The sequence below is a fragment of the Penaeus vannamei genome, chromosome 25 (assembly GCF_042767895.1).
Source record: "Penaeus vannamei isolate JL-2024 chromosome 25, ASM4276789v1, whole genome shotgun sequence".
In the NCBI taxonomy this organism is placed as follows: domain Eukaryota; kingdom Metazoa; phylum Arthropoda; class Malacostraca; order Decapoda; family Penaeidae; genus Penaeus; species Penaeus vannamei.
Genome location: NC_091573.1, coordinates 12,868,235 through 12,885,943, shown reverse-complemented (window position 1 = coordinate 12,885,943; position 17,709 = coordinate 12,868,235). Strand labels below are relative to the sequence as shown.

Sequence of the window (17,709 nt, the reverse complement as noted above, 5' to 3'; positions counted from 1 at the left end):
CGAGACTGATAGACATGCATTTAATTCTGCGTATATGTATGTTTGTATAATGAAATGTACATTGGGTCAGGCTTCGCACAATTTTAATAAGCCGGCAGTAGGACGAGGCTGCAATGAACTCGTCCTACCTGTGATGGTTATTTCGTCGACGGCAAACTCCACTTCCCTGCGAGCCACCATGCCAATCATTCCTGTGATCGATCTGCCATCAGGTTGCGGTCCACCCCAGCTGTCGGCCACGAGGAGCTTGTATCTGAAATTCGGTGTTTTTAAGGTGTGTGTGTTTGTGTGTGTGTGTGTGTGTTTGTGTGTGTGTGTGTGTGTTATACTCTACGTGTATGTGCGTGTGTTTGTGTGTGTACATTATATATACCGTATGTATGTGTGTGTGTGTGTGTAATATACTCTACGTGTATGTGCGTGTGTTTGTGTGTGTACATTATATATACCCTATGTATGTGTGTGTGTGTGTGTGTGTGTGTGTGTGTTTGTGTGTGTGTGTGTGTGTGTGTGTTTGTGTGTGTGTGTGTGTGTGTGTGTGTGTGTGTGTGTGTGTGTGTGTGTGTGTGTGTGTGTGTGTGTGTGTGTGTGTGTGTGTGTTACACTCTATGTGTATGTGTGTGTGTTTGTGTGTGTACATTATATATACCGTATGTGTGTGTGTGTGTGTGTGTGTGATATACTCTACGTGTATGTGCGTGTATTTGTGTGTGTACATTATATATACCGTATGTATGTGTGTGTGTGTGTGTGTTATACTCTACGTGTATGTGCGTGTGTTTGTGTGTGTACATTATATATAAAGTATGTATGTGTGTGTGTGTGTGTGTGTGTGTGTGTGTGTGTGTGTATGTGTGTGTGTGTGTGTGTGTGTGTGTGTGTGTGTGTATGTGTGTGTGTGTGTGTGTGTGTGTGTGTGTGTGTGTGTGTGTGTGTGTGTGTGTGTGTGTGTGTGTGTGTGTTATACTGCACGTGTATGTGTGTGTGTTTGTGTGTGTACATTATATATACCGTATGTATGTGTGTGTGTGTGCATTATATGTACTGTATGTGTATGTGTTTGTGTGTTCATTTGTACGTGTGCGTGTGTGTTTGCTTTTATTCATCAGGATCGTGTATGATAAAGAGAAAAAAATATCCGTGATGCTGGTTAAATTACATTAATCTATCGGCAGTTGATGTTTTGAATTCATCATACCAGATATTTCATATTTCTTACCATTCGAAAGATCTGTGGTATGTTAACTGATAATGGGAAAAAACTTTGGACTTCATATTCATTTTGATAATCATGAAATACTAAATGATGCACGGTTTTCAAATGCATCCGTGATATTGGACGAAGCTACACTAAGGAAAAAAATAAAAAGAAATTGCAAGAAGAACTATATACAAGAAAATGCAACAGAGAATAGAATCATACTGATGCTAATGATGATGTTAGTGATGATGATGGTGATGTCGATAATAGTGATGATGATGATGATGATGGTGATGCTTATGATAAGGATGAAGGTGATGATGAGGTGATTGTGATGATCATAATTATGGTTATGATAATGATGAGAGTATCGATCATAATAATGAGAAAATAATGATAATGGCAATAGTATTAGTAATTATGATAATGATAACAATAATAGGAATGTGATAATGATAATGATTGTAATAATGATCATAATAATAATAACAGTAATGATGATAATAATGTCAATGATGATACATAAAACTAATGATGATAACATAGTAATAATATTGAAAATAATTTAACTGATAATGATAAGGATAAAATAGAGATAATAATGGAGATTACAGTAACAATTGTAATAATATATAATAAAATAGCAAAAAAATGATAATAGTAATGATAATGATGGCAATAATGATAACGATAATAATGATAATGATTATGGTAACAATGGTAATAATTACAATGATATAATTTATTACTATTGTTATTAATGATATGATAATAATGATTATGATAAGAATAATGATAAGAATAATGATAGTGATGATCATGAATATGATTATAATAATAACAACAACAGCAATAATAAAACGAACGACAAAAACAACAACAGTTACAGCATGACACTCTCACGTGAAATTCAGCTCCGTCGCTATGGCATCGATAACCAAGAAGTCAATGCCAGAGACCGGGCCAGCCTCTTGATAAGGGCCGTCGTAGGCATCCAGGGGCGTGACTTGGAAGAAGGGCCAGTTGGGGACGACGGCGCCCTTCAGCTGCCGCCCTCCGAAGTCAGCGTAGACCCGTTCGAGGTCAGGGGTCAAGGGGGAGGCGAGAAAAGAGGTCATCTTGCCAGTCTCGTCGTTCCAGGTCACGTGGCCGGCGTACGCGAGGCTATTAAGAAGGTCGTGTGAATGGTTCTATTTTGAGTGTTATCATTATTATCGTTGTTAATCGTGGCAATAGTATGTATCGTTATTGTTGTTATTGGCATTTCGTTTATTATCTTCATATTGTTATTCTATATTAGGTGATTGGTCATTAGTAGTAGTATATTATTGTTATCATCATATTGTTATCATTAGTATTGTTATTATTATTATTGTTATTATCATTATTATTATCATTATCATTGCTATTATCATTACTATTATTAATATTATTATCAGTAGTAATAGTAGTATCATTACTACTACAACCACCTCTACTGTTACTACTATCATCATTATCATCATCATCAATTGTTATCCCCATCACCATCATCATTAGTAGTAGTAGTAGTATTGATATTATTAACATTATTACTATTATCATTATTCTTACTGTTAGCATTATCGTCGTTATCGTTATCATTATTGTTATAATAATGTTGTTGTTGTTATCATATTTTATTATTATCATCATTATCATTACTATTATTCCATTATTGTTATTATTATTATCATTATTATTATTAATATTATTATTTCAATTACATTATTATCATTATTAATATTATCTTTATCATCATTATTATTATCATTAATATTATTTCAACTATCATCATTTGTCATTTTTACTAACATTATCATTACCATTGTCATTATTATTATTATAATCATCTGGATTATTATCATTATTATTATTATAATCATCTGGATCATTATCATTATTACTATTATCATGATTATTATCTTTATTAGCATAATCATTGCCATTATTATTGCTATTATCAGTATTATCATTACTATTATCATTATTAATGTTATTATTATCATTACTATTAGTATTATCATTATTATTACTGTTATTATCATCATTATGATCATCATTATTATCATTGGTAAATAATAATTATTATTGTCATTATCATTATCACTATCATTATTACGATTATTTTTATCATCATTATTATTATTGTTATTATTATTGATATTATCATTATCTGTATCATTAGTAGTATCGTTATCATTATTATCATCATCGTCATCATCATCATTATGTCGACGATGATGATGATAATCATAATTATCATCACATTAGTATAGTTGATACTTATTCTTAATACTAATTCCATTGTTTACTACCATGAACTATCATCACCATAACATCACCGAGGTAATAGAAACCTAAGTATGGTGTACTTGCACTCCACACATAACACATAATGAATATCAGCACAACACGTAGAGTTAAAATACAACATATAGTTAAGACACTCAAACGTGTGAGAATCTCGTGTGTCTGCTTTAAGGTGTAGTTCAGTGTACCCATGATGGAGCTCTGGGGTCGGATTCTCAAAAGAGCTTTAAGTTATGGCGCGCTGGAGGCCTTAACCGTCCTGCTGTATTTCCCTTGTGTTGATTTCCCGCCCTCCGTAGAGCGCTAAAGGCGGCTCTCCCCCTGACTTAACCTAAGGCGCCTTAACTCGTATCAATATAGCGAGTCCCTTGCTCTGTGTATGTGGATGTAAGATCGCTCGGCCGTTAGTTAAAGGCGGCTTAAGGAGACACAGCGTTTGAGAATCTAACCCCTGGTATTTAACCTCGTTTCGTTTGGTCTCTTTCGTTTTGAATGCAAGACATGAGTAATAACGGCCTATTAAATCCTTAGTTAGGTTTCCCTTGTATAGATTTGATGATTATTAGACTATGGCTGTGTTTATTTCAGTTTTTTCTTCTTCTTTTTTAAGTGGGATATCTTACTTACCCTATTTTGTTTTTCACATCGACGTAGGAGGTTGATAGACGGTATGAGTTCGAAGAAGTCTGAGCAGCTAATGTTATCTGCAAAGACGGTTGTACTATGGTATACCTTTGCGTTATGTATATTTCATGACATGGTTAAACAATCAAAACCAAAAACAAATAAAACATATACGCCCTAGCATACAGTGTTTAGAATTTACACAGAAGTTTACACATTAAGGTTTTCCATTTTTGTAAACACTGATTCATCATTGATTTTCATTATTCATTTCACCTAAACTTTAAGCCGGTGGCACAGGCCATAAGTTCACAATCATTAGCTATTATTGGAAATACAGATTTAATAACGTATTTCATTAATCTATTAGCTGACTAAACGCACACAGAAACTGCATGCGAGTGCCTTACTGATGATGATGATTGACAGTTAATTTCAATTTCAGTTAATAACTATAACTGTCATGGTTATTTGGCATCGAATGACATTTGTTTCTTTCTGTCAGAAGCAAAACATCCGACAAGTTAAAAAAAACGGTTGTGGGAAAAACACGAGGACAATAGAGTTATTTTCAGTTAGAAATTAAAAGAAATACTTGTTATTTCCGCCTTTTCATTATTTCCTGTTTTTTAATTCTCTTACCTCCTTTGACACACACACTCTCTACTCCACTCGTTTCTGTCTACCCTCCCTCATTCTTTCTCTCTCTCGTTCCTACAAGCTAGCCAGAAAAGAATGCAGGGTGTGTAGTTTACCTAGATCACATATATTGATACACTATTTATTACAGCAGAGGTCGGCAACCTCTGGCACGAGTGCCAGTCTTGGCACGCAGAGTGCTTGTCTATGGGATGCCATGTGAATAAAAAAAAGTTAAACACCAGCAAAATAATATAAGAGAGTAAGAGAGAGAGGGGGGGGGAGATAGATAGATAGATAGAGAGAGAGAGAGAGAGAGATCCAGATGTTTTCATACATGCAGCATGCGCTCAGCCCCCATCGCAGCAGGTTCACAACGGACCACTATGAGGGTTCTTTGAAGCTCAATGTGTCCAAATATTGATATAGTGAGTATAAATCTAAAATTATAAAGCATATGTATTTTTTGTTACAAAGAATACTAAAAGCTACAGAAATATTATATTTGTTATACATGTGCAGAAAAATACATTTGGGTATACAGTGGTAAAAAAAATGGCACGCAAGGTTATTGATAAGGCCTTAATCATAAACTGACACATTATGCTCAAAAGGTTACCGACTCCTGTATCACAGTGTCCTATGTTTCAGACACATAGATATGTTATCTGAACAGGCTGTGTGGTTGATTAGGAATGGTCAGGTATTCGAGATTTTGAAGAGGTACAGGCAATTTGCACCAATATCATAAACATACCTGGCAAATATGCATAGGTATGTAGGCTGTTACTCCTGCTGAGACTATAATGTATCCTACTTTGCTGTTGATGACTGGCGTATGTTAGTCATCATTATCTTGAAATAAACATTCCACTGAACAACTGATTCATCTCTTCTAGTCATCATTCTCTTGAAATAAACATTCCACTGAACAACTGATTCATCTCTTCTAGTCATCATTCTCTTGAAATAAACATTCCACTGAACAACTGATTCATCTCTTCTAGTCATCATTCTCTTGAAACACAAACATTCCACTGAACAACTGATTCCTCTCTTCTAGTCATCATTCTCTTGAAACACAAACATTCCACTGAACAACTGATTCCTCTCTTCTAGTCATCACTCTCTTGAAACACAAACATTCCACTGAACAACTGATTCCTCTCTTCTAGTCATCATTCTCTTGAAACACAAACATTCCACTGAACAACTGATTCATCTCTTCTAGTCATCATTCTCTTGAAATAAACATTCCACTGAACAACTGATTCATCTCTTCTAGTCATCATTCTCTTGAAACACAAACATTCCACTGAACAACTGATTCCTCTCTTCTAGTCATCATTCTCTTGAAACACAAACATTCCACTGAACAACTGATTCCTCTCTTCTAGTCATCATTCTCTTGAAACACAAACATTCCACTCAATAACTGATTCCTCTCTTCTAGTCATCATTCTCTTGAAATAAACATTCCACTGAACAACTGATTCCTCTCTTCTAGTCATCATTCTCTTGAAACACAAACATTCCACTGAACAACTGATTCATCTCTTCTAGGCATCATTCTCTTGAAATAAACATTCCACTGAACAACTGATTCATCTCTTCTAGTCATCATTCTCTTGAAACACAAACATTCCACTGAACAACTGATTCCTCTCTTCTAGTCATCATTCTCTTGAAACACAAACATTCCACTGAACAACTGATTCATCTCTTCTAGTCATCATTCTCTTGAAATAAACATTCCACTGAACAACTGATTCCTCTCTTCTAGTCATCATTCTCTTGAAACACAAACATTCCACTGAACAACTGATTCCTCTCTTCTAGTCATCATTCTCTTGAAACACAAACATTCCACTGAACAACTGATTCCTCTCTTCTAGTCATCATTCTCTTGAAATAAACATTCCACTGAACAACTGATTCATCTCTTCTAGTCATCATTCTCTTGAAACACAAACATTCCACTGAACAACTGATTCCTCTCTTCTAGTCATCATTCTCTTGAAACACAAACATTCCACTGAACAACTGATTCCTCTCTTCTAGTCATCATTCTCTTGAAACACAAACATTCCACTGAACAACTGATTCCTCTCTTCTAGTCATCATTCTCTTGAAACACAAACATTCCACTGAACAACTGATTCCTCTCTGCTAGTCATCATTCTCTTGAAACACAAACATTCCACTGAACAACTGATTCCTCTCTTCTAGTCATCATTCTCTTGAAACACAAACATTCCACTGAACAACTGATTCATCTCTTCTAGTCATCATTCTCTTGAAACACAAACATTCCACTGAACAACTGATTCATCTCTTCTAGTCATCATTCTCTTGAAATAAACATTCCACTGAACAACTGATTCATCTCTTCTAGTCATCATTCTCTTGAAACACAAACATTCCACTGAACAACTGATTCATCTCTTCTAGTCATCATTCTCTTGAAATAAACATTCCACTGAACAACTGATTCATCTCTTCTAGTCATCATTCTCTTGAAATAAACATTCCACTGAACAACTGATTCATCTCTTCTAGTCATCATTCTCTTGAAACACAAACATTCGACTGAACAACTGATTCATCTCTTCTAGTCATCATTCTCTTGAAACACAAACATTCCACTGAACAACTGATTCATCTCTTCTAGTCATCATTCTCTTGAAACACAAACATTCCACTGAACAACTGATTCCTCTCTTCTAGTCATCATTCTCTTGAAACACAAACATTCCACTCAATAACTGATTCATCTCTTCTAGTCATCATTCTCTTGAAACACAAACATTCGACTGAACAACTGATTCCTCTCTTCTAGTCATCATTCTCTTGAAACACAAACATTCCACTGAACAACTGATTCATCTCTTCTAGTCATCATTCTCTTGAAACACAAACATTCCACTGAACAACTGATTCCTCTCTTCTAGTCATCATTCTCTTGAAACACAAACATTCCACTGAACAACTGATTCATCTCTTCTAGTCATCATTCTCTTGAAACACAAACATTCCACTGAACAACTGATTCATCTCTTCTAGTCATCATTCTCTTGAAACACAAACATTCCACTGAACAACTGATTCATCTCTTCTAGTCATCATTCTCTTGAAACACAAACATTCCACTGAACAACTGATTCATCTCTTCTAGTCATCATTCTCTTGAAACACAAACATTCCACTCAATAACTGATTCATCTCCACAAACATTCGACTGAACAACTGATTCCTCTCTTCTAGTCATCATTCTCTTGAAACACAAACATTCCACTGAACAACTGATTCATCTCTTCTAGTCATCATTCTCTTGAAATAAACATTCCACTGAACAACTGATTCCTCTCTTCTAGTCATCATTCTCTTGAAACACAAACATTCCACTGAACAACTGATTCCTCTCTTCTAGTCATCATTCTCTTGAAACACAAACATTCCACTGAACAACTGATTCATCTCTTCTAGTCATCATTCTCTTGAAACACAAACATTCCACTGAACAACTGATTCCTCTCTTCTAGTCATCATTCTCTTGAAACACAAACATTCCACTGAACAACTGATTCATCTCTTCTAGTCATCATTCTCTTGAAATAAACATTCCACTGAACAACTGGTTCCTCTCTTCTAGTCATCATTCTCTTGAAACACAAACATTCCACTGAACAACTGATTCCTCTCTTCTAGTCATCATTCTCTTGAAACACAAACATTCCACTGAACAACTGATTCCTCTCTTCTAGTCATCATTCTCTTGAAACACAAACATTCCACTGAACAACTGATTCATCTCTTCTAATCATCATTCTCTTGAAACACAAACATTCCACTGAACAACTGATTCATCTCTTCTAGTCATCATTCTCTTGAAACACAAACATTCCACTGAACAACTGATTCCTCTCTTCTAGTCATCATTCTCTTGAAACACAAACATTCCACTGAACAACTGATTCCTCTCTTCTAGTCATCATTCTCTTGAAACACAAACATTCCACTCAATAACTGATTCATCTCTTCTAGTCATCATTCTCTTGAAACACAAACATTCCACTCAATAACTGATTCATCTCTTCTCCGGGATTATAATTATATACTGCGCGCATATATTTTATGTACGCTGTATATGATTATGTAAGACCAGGAGGAGACTTATCTGGATGGGGGTGGGAGTGTTATATCACCTTACCGATATGTAAACCATTGAGTCTGATTTTTTGTATTTTTATAGTCTAAGTATTATATTTATTTTTAAATATTACACCCAACTTTTGTATATGAATTGTGAGCCCACACAGGAACTTGTTAAGATAAGGGTGAGGATAACCTATGTTATCTACCCTTTGAAATGTAATTTCTCTTTTGTCTCAATAAACGTGTCCCTCAAAAAAGTCTCTCTGTCTATCTCTGTCTGTCTGTCTGTCTCTGTCTCTCTCTCTCTCTCTCTCTCTCTCTCTCTCTCTCTCTCTCTCTCTCTCTCTCTCTCTCTCTCTCTCTCTCTCTCTCTCTCTCTCTCTCTCTCCCTCTCTCTTTCACACACATACACATTATCAATTTCCCTCCAAAGCTTTCTTCTCACACCCCTTTTTTCCCATTAGTCTTACAAAGAATAACAACAACAATAACTACTAGAACCTCACCAGATACCTATACTTCCCTAAAATTCGAAGGTGCTAAAGAAAACGTAAATTTGGTGTTAGTTTACCTGTGTACCCTCTCTCAAAGCAGCGGTCAGGTCAAAGGTTAAATTCTCTCGCATAACCACGAACCACTGGATCTTGGGCGATTCCAGGTCCTTCTCTCTTATCTAAAATCGTAAACAAAGGACTATCATAATCATTATTTAGTTATGATAATTTTCGCGAAGGCATTTCATTTTATTAAATGGTTTATACTTCTATTTAATGTACCTTTATATGTGTATACTATATACTAAATGTTTTGTTTTTTCTATCTACTGTATCTGTCTGTCTATCTATTTATCTGCTTATCTATCTGTCTGTCCATCTATTTATGTATGTATGCGTGTGTATATATGTATCTACCTGTCTATCTGTCTACATACCTACCTACCAATCTATTTATGCATGAGACACGACACAACATAGATCAGCCGATAAACTATGGATTCAATATCACATCAACACATGACGTCATAGGTGCACTCACAGCTTCGAAGATGGCGACCGTGTTCCCGCCAGAACATATGACGATCGCGATGCGCTTCTCCGACACGTTCATAAGCGCCTTCACTATGAAGTCTAAAAAATCCGCAGCGCTTTTGAAGCTGATGGTTGTGACACCATACCATTGCTCGTAGACGGCTCGAATGGCGGGAGAAATATCTTTAAATGGCGGGAAGGGAATAATTAGACAAAAATAATGGTATTCATCCATTTACAGGTGGTCCTCGGTTTACGACGGTCTCGACTTACGATGTTTCGTGGATACGACGCTAGAAATCATGTACAGTATCTACAGTTTGTCTTTCATATGTTTCTTTAGACCTATTAATGTTTTCACGTGCGTCATAGAAGTGTCTTATGTTTATGACAAATACATGTATAGATACTACATTAGCACTTGTGAGTGACCGGTGCTTATGTACAAACGTACATGTACTGTATTTAGGTGTGTTCCGACTTACGCCATTATTCAGGTTACGACGCCATCGTAGGAGCGGATATCCGTCGTAAGTCGAAGACCCCTGTATCTAAAAATTCGCTGATAGTATGGCACTATAGCGTTCCTTCAGAAGCCCAAACTGTTTTTTTCATTTGCATATTTTTTCATAACATTCCTGTGTGTTTGCGCAGCTGTGTACCATTTAATAATTAAACGTGTGTAAGAATATACGTGCTTATGTATCTGCATTACCATTATTCATGAAACACATAATGTTCAATAATCTATTGATTGTACATGTGTAACAATATACGTATGCAAAGAATAACTCACTAGGCGCAGAGAGGTCATGGATAAGGAGAATCTGGCGGGCGGTTGTCGAGGTCACCAAGAAGGGGAGGAGGTCAGCCAGAATTCGAGGTTCCTGTCCTGACCACTTCGCGCTGGGCCTCTCCATCTCGCTAGACCTATAAGGAATATTCGCTTCTTGGGGTGTGTTTTGTTCCAAAGCTTTAGCAGAAAATATTGTCAGTAATATTGCTGTTCTTCATGTCATCATTGGTCATTCTTATGCCCCTTATTTCTTCGATACTGGTTTTTGCTGAGTATGTACTGCTATATTTTTTAGGGTTTGTTTACAGGAAATCACATTGTTTTTTCCTGTTTAGTAATTCCCAAGGGAAGTGATCGATATCTGTACGTCTTTTAAATGCACACAAACACAGACACGCACACACACACACACAAACACAAACAAATACACATAATACACTACATACCACACGCACACCTCGACATCCACATCTCAAAAGCGTTCCCAACATACACACGATAAAAAAGACCAAGTAGAATGCCATACCTTCCTCCTTCTCTGGGAAAAGGATCAGATCCCATCCGCCGAAGCAGCACTTCCGCCAAACCACGGCTTCGATTCCCGCGGCAGGAGAAGGGTCGGGATCCGTCTGGCGTCGGAGCGGAGCCGGCGTCCTGGCTCTGTCCGAGTGCTGTGAGGGGTTGGGAGGCGAGGGCCTTTCTTTCCTAAGTGTGCCTACATACATAATATACTGTACATATGTATGTATGTGTGTGTATATGTATATTTATGTATATATATTTATATATATATCTGTATATACAGTATATGTATATATACACAGTATACATACATATATACATACACAAATATATAAGTATATGTATATTTAAAGATATATATATATGTATATTTAAATATATATATATATATATATATATATATATATATATATATATATATGTATATATATATCCTACACACACACACACATATATATGTAGATAGATTGATTGATATAGAAATATAGATATAGATATAGATAAATATGTATGCATGTACATATGCTGTATACACACACAAACACACCCACACCCACACACACGCACACATACACACACACACACCCATATATATATATATATATATATATATATACATACATATATACATACATGTCTGTATATGTATATATATATATATTTATATACATATATACAGACATGTATGTGTGTATCTATATATAAATGTGTATGTGTGTGTACATATATATATATATATATATGTATATATATGCATATATATACACACATATGTACATATATATATATATACACACATATGTACATATATATATATATACGAGATGTGTCAGAAAAGTTCCAGGACTGATGTCACTGGGTAATCGTCCATTGGGTGTTCTTGCCCCTGGCTAGACTATCAGCCAACATGTCTTCATAGAGCTACGGCGGCGTTTGCTTCGTTCAGTGCATGAGAAGAGGCGAGAGTTGTGGCAGGACAACTTGTGGCTGCTTCACCATGACAACGCGCCTGCTCACAATACCCTAAGCATCTGACAGTTCCAGGCCGAGAAGAGCATCGCCGTGCTGGAGCAACCTCCCTACTCCCCCGACCTGGCTCTGTGGGGGTCATCTAAGGGACCCGTTTTTAAGACGTGGACGACATCAAAAAGGCCGTGACGACGGAACTGTGGAGGATCCCGGAAGAATCCTTCGAGGAGTACATGCAAGCGTGGCAGAGAAGGATGAGAAAGTGCATTACACTCGTTTGTGACGTCAGTCCTGGAACTCTTCTGACACACCTCGTATACATACACACACACACACACACACACACACACACACACACACACACACACACACACACACACACACACACACACATATATATATATATATATATATATATATATATATATATACATACATACATACACACATGTACACACACAGACACGCTCACACATTTATATGTATATATGTATATATATATATATATATATATATATATATATATATATATATATATACATACATATATATGATATATATGGATGATAAATATTTGTATATATATATATATATATATATTCAGTTGTTATCTAATCATATACATGTGTGTTTTGCATGTGTGTGCGCGCGCGCGTCTATGTATGTCTATGTGTACAGAAGAAGAGTTAAAGAGAAAAAAACGAATACATTTCTACCTGATGATTTTTAACCTTTTAAAACAAGCTGCATTTTACTTACCTTAGAACGCTTAGACACTGGAGCGTTAACGCCATATTTACCAGATATCAACAGAAGGCAGAGGAGTCGACTCATCAGTGGAGCAGCCATCGTCCCTCGCTGTGCAGAACTCTCCTTCCGAAACGGTTAAATCTGTCATAAAACCGATGTAGGCGCTGATGTTCGGAAATACAACACCCAATGGCCGATGGTGTATATTTCCTTTGTTTAATGGGCGTGAATAGATTCTGGGTTCATGATTCGTCTGTTTCGTATATTATTTTACTTATCTTTCTGTTAGTATAGATTCTTTGCCTGGGAAGGGATGAATCACTTGTTCGAATCCAATAAGGTCGTTGGTTCGTGAAGAAGAGATTTATTTATTTTTTTTTATTTATTTATTTTACTAAAGTTCAGACACAATTTGACGCGATTCAACTGAATCATCATCAGAAATACTCGTCAATTATATCTTACTCTATGAAGTTATTCAGTCTCTTCCATACATTTTCCTACATTTGTCATAATGAACTATACTATTCATATATACTGTATACTCTTATAAACATACATCCACACAACCACCCACCCACCCAAACACAGATACACACCTACACTTATATGTATATATGTATATACATATACGTGTATATATGCATATGTTTATGCACACATGTATGTATATGTATGTATGTGTGCGTATGTATGTACCCAACTGTATGCATAAGTTGCTCCCTTGCTTTCAGTGGACATGTGTTTAAATCAACAGCTTAAAAGTTACAATGAATTAAGAACTCTCTCTCTCACTACCCACACTTCTCAATCAAAACACCAACGGATGCCATGAATACCTTGGAAATACAAACTTCCATATTGATACTAATACTGAATTGATATATACTTCAGCTTTGACAATGCCGCTTTTAGCCATATTATATAAAAATATACATACACATCGTTTGACTATGATTATTTCTGATTTAATATGATTCAGTCCTATGTTATAGGCGAAAACACTTAGGTTATGTGAGATCGAATAGTTTATCAACATTATAAATTTCGAGAGGAAGCGCGAGGAATTAATACCATTACAGCTGTTCATCAAACATGAATTCTGTTTGAACAAAACTAAATTACGTAAATGTGTTTATATACACCAAATGTTCTATTACACGTAAATATGATGTGTTTATTTCCGTTTTAAAGATTATGTAGTTACGAATCCAATATTAACTGAACTTAAGTACTCTCACGAGGACAAACAGTTGCTTATTACAACAAAGAATTTGGTTTCAGGCACTTTGTGCGTGATATTGCCCGTTATTGACACATATGCATTGCAAGATAGATATATGCGTTTGCATTTATTTTTATATATATTTGTATGTTTTTAAGGAATGTGCATGTGTGTGTTTTTTTCTCAAAACCGATGATGGATTCTAACTTCATTCTTTCGCAGTGGTTTAAGCGATCACGCGCGGCACGACAATAAAGAATTGGGAAATCTTATTTTCCCTAAATTCCAGGAAACTTCCTTTCTACATTTTTTTTTTCGAAGAGAGATCTTTGTTGGTTCCGAAGAATATATACATCACGCACACACACACAAGTACCAAACTCATACATGCAAAAACACACGCAAACACACACACACACACACACACACAAACACACACACACACACACACACACACACACACACACACACACACACACACACACACACACACACACACACACACACACACACACACACACACACACACACACACACGGACACGGACATATGTATTCATACTCAATTAATTATTCATGTACATATGCCTATGGAAAATTATACAAACACAACCATATTATCACTTCACACGGGCAAAACAGACATTTTTCTTTGCCTTTGTCAACGTTAGAAGAAAACAAAGAAAACGAACATGTAAAAGAAATACACTCTAAGGATAATTACACCTCATATTAGTTCATCATTTTAGTTTTACGGGACGAATAGTATTGCACTCTAACCCCCTAATATCTTTGGAGTAATCATAAAGATTAATTGGAAATGTTTCCGTTCAGTCCACTTGTATCAAAGAGGCATTAATGGGACCGTATAAAAAAGTCTATTTATGTCGATCATTAATATAAATGTTTTTTTTTTATTATTCTTGTTATAGATGAGGTTTGTCAGCTTCATAAAAGCAATTTATTCTTTTCATGGTGCAATTTGTGGTAATGAGAGAGTTTTTAGTTAAATAGTCATTTTTTGGTGTAGACATCAATTGCAATTCTGTCTCCAAATGAATGTCTTTTCATATACACTACTGTGTGTGTGTGTGTGTGTGTGTATTTAGATGTATATATATATATATATATATATATATATATATATATATATATATATATATCCCTCTTTCTCTGTTTCTATCTATATTCGCCCCTTTCTTCTCTGTCTTTTTCTCGCTCTCTCATTCTCTCTCTATTCCTCTGTTTCTCTCTTGTTCTGTCCCCTCTCTGTTCTTGTTGCTGTCTGTCTATCCGTCTATGTCTGTCTCTCACTGTCTCTCTGTATCTGTCTGTCCTCTCTCTCTCTCTCTCTCTCTCTCTCTCTCTCTCTCTCTCTCTCTCTCTCTCTCTCTCTCTCTCTCTCTCTCTCTCTCTCTCTCTCTCTCTCTCTCTCCCTCCCTCCCTCCCTCCCTCCCTCCCTCCCTCCCTCCCTCCCTCCCTCCCTCCCTCCCTCCCCTCTCTCTCTCTCTCTCTCTCTCTCTCTCTCTCTCTCTCTCTCTCTCTCTCTCTCTCTCTCTCTCTCTCTCTCTCTCTCTCTCTCTCTCTCTCTCTCTTGCTCATACACAGACACACACACTATGTTTGTCTGTCTGTATGTCTGTCTCTAAATAAACGAATAAATGAATAAATGAATGAATTAATAAACACACACACACACACACACACACACATCTCTCTCTCTCTCTCTCTCTCTCTCTCTCTCTCTCTCTCTCTCTCTCTCTCTCTCTCTCTCTCTCTCTCTCTCTCTCTCTCTCTCTCTCTCTCTCTCTCTCTTATCCAATCTCCGTCTTTCTTGCTGTGCTCCCTTACCTTTCTCTCTAATTTATTTTCTAAATTAAGCAGCTGCACAGCAACCATACACCCAGCACACACACACAATCAAACAAACAAACAAACACACCCTTCGCACACCATTACCTTCGGGTCTTGCCGCGGTCGACAGCAGAGTGACACGATCAACAGACGCCCAAGCAGAGCTGCTGACCCCCCCCCCCTCTCCATCCCCCTTTTCTGAGGCCTTTCCTCCTGGCACTCCCCCCCCCCCCCTCTCTGCCCATATTGCGCGCGTGCGTGTGTGTAAGGCGCTTCGAGGACACCAGCGCGTTTGACTAGTGTCGGTGCTTAATGATTTACGAAGGAAGGTAATTGTCTCTACCATACCCATATCACTGTTTTAATTTGTTTATTCATGTATTCATCTCTTTTTACTTAATTGTGATACAAATATAATGATTATAAAAATCAGGTGCTCTGGGATCCCCTTGCGGCCGCGAGTATGCCATGCATATTTTTTTTGTCACCATGAACTGGTCGTGTGAGTGTACGCAAGGAAGTCTCTCTCGGCCAGTGATTCTCAAACCGGGTGTCACGTACGGTATTACCACTTGGGGATGGCGTAGTATTCAATAGTAGAATAAATGTTGTCGACCTTTCTAAATTTTAAGTCACTCGTTCATCTACTAATTACACAATTGTTAGTTGAGTATGTAATATATAAGGATGTAGTTTGCTGTAAAGGATAAAATTGTATGAGGTGTGTGTGTGTGCAGAGAGGGGTGAGGAAAAAGGTTCAGTAGAAGGGATACTTGAGGGTCTACGGTGGCATCACTAAGAAGGGTTTGGGACCCACTACCCAAGGGGGATTTTGGGCATACATACATATCTGTGTGAACGCATGAACTGTACATGTCACTGTGATACAGGTCCTCGGGTTGTTTTTGGCCATCCCTTGATTTCTTATTGGCCATTCCAGGTGCTAGACGTTGTCTGAGGTGTGCCACTGGTGCTAATAATCAGAGTAGATATGGCTAGTGGGCAGAAAAATGAAATGGTAGATTAATGCTGTCCAGATGTGGTTGTTTGTGTGCGTGCGTGTGTGTGTGTGTGGGGGGGGGGTGCTTGAGTTTACACACGTATATTGTATGATGGACATATGTGTTTCATACATATTTTTCGAACCTAATCACTGGATATCAAGATATCTAGTTTTTTTATTGTTTATCTATCTTGATATATTTTGTCTCTGAATCACCAGGTATAGGAAAATTAGGCCGTTACCAGCTTAAATGCTAGTCCCATTATTTCTAACCTCCAATAATGTTTTATCTTTGGTTTCCATTGCCAAACCAATAAGGAAATTGTTTTAAAATCTAGTTCAGTTCTAGTTCTTTTGCCCTGTCTTCAGTTTTAATGAAGTTTTCGCTGTAATTTTTCCTAGACATCGTCTTTATTTTCTCCACCTCTTCTTTCTAATTTTCGTCTTCTGTCTTTTATATTTATAGGAATTATAATTTTGGAATGTTTTCATTAGCATAGAATATTGCACTAGTATTTTTTTATTTTCTTTGTTAGTTATTATTCATAATTTGAACTTATTCTACTATTCATGTATTTCTATTACTAAAAGAGGAAGAAAGAAAGAAACATTA

At 36.5% G+C, this 17,709-nt stretch overlaps 1 protein-coding gene across 4 annotated transcripts in view; it reads right to left on the bottom strand.

The window, feature by feature from the left end:
- LOC113820337 (glutamate receptor ionotropic, delta-1-like) overlaps nt 1–16,221 on the bottom strand; it is a 24,618-nt gene extending 8,397 nt beyond the window's left edge. For 2 of the 4 annotated variants that reach the window (XM_070139140.1, XM_070139141.1), the window contains exons 1-9: nt 16,199–16,221; nt 13,066–13,156; nt 11,301–11,445; nt 10,775–10,908; nt 9,986–10,161; nt 9,522–9,623; nt 4,160–4,236; nt 2,105–2,365; nt 129–253 (exon numbers count right to left, since the gene is read on the bottom strand). In XM_070139140.1, the coding sequence (XP_069995241.1) occupies nt 129–253; nt 2,105–2,365; nt 4,160–4,236; nt 9,522–9,623; nt 9,986–10,161; nt 10,775–10,908; nt 11,301–11,445; nt 13,066–13,114 (1,069 nt within the window). In that variant the 5' untranslated portion in view covers nt 13,115–13,156; nt 16,199–16,221. Of the gene's footprint in view, nt 1–128; nt 254–2,104; nt 2,366–4,159; nt 4,237–9,521; nt 9,624–9,985; nt 10,162–10,774; nt 10,909–11,300; nt 11,490–13,065; nt 13,157–16,198 lie in introns of all 4 variants that reach the window. The other 2 variants (XM_070139143.1, XM_070139142.1) reach the window with 2 other exon arrangements.
- Nucleotides 16,222–17,709: the final 1,488 nt, after the last annotated feature.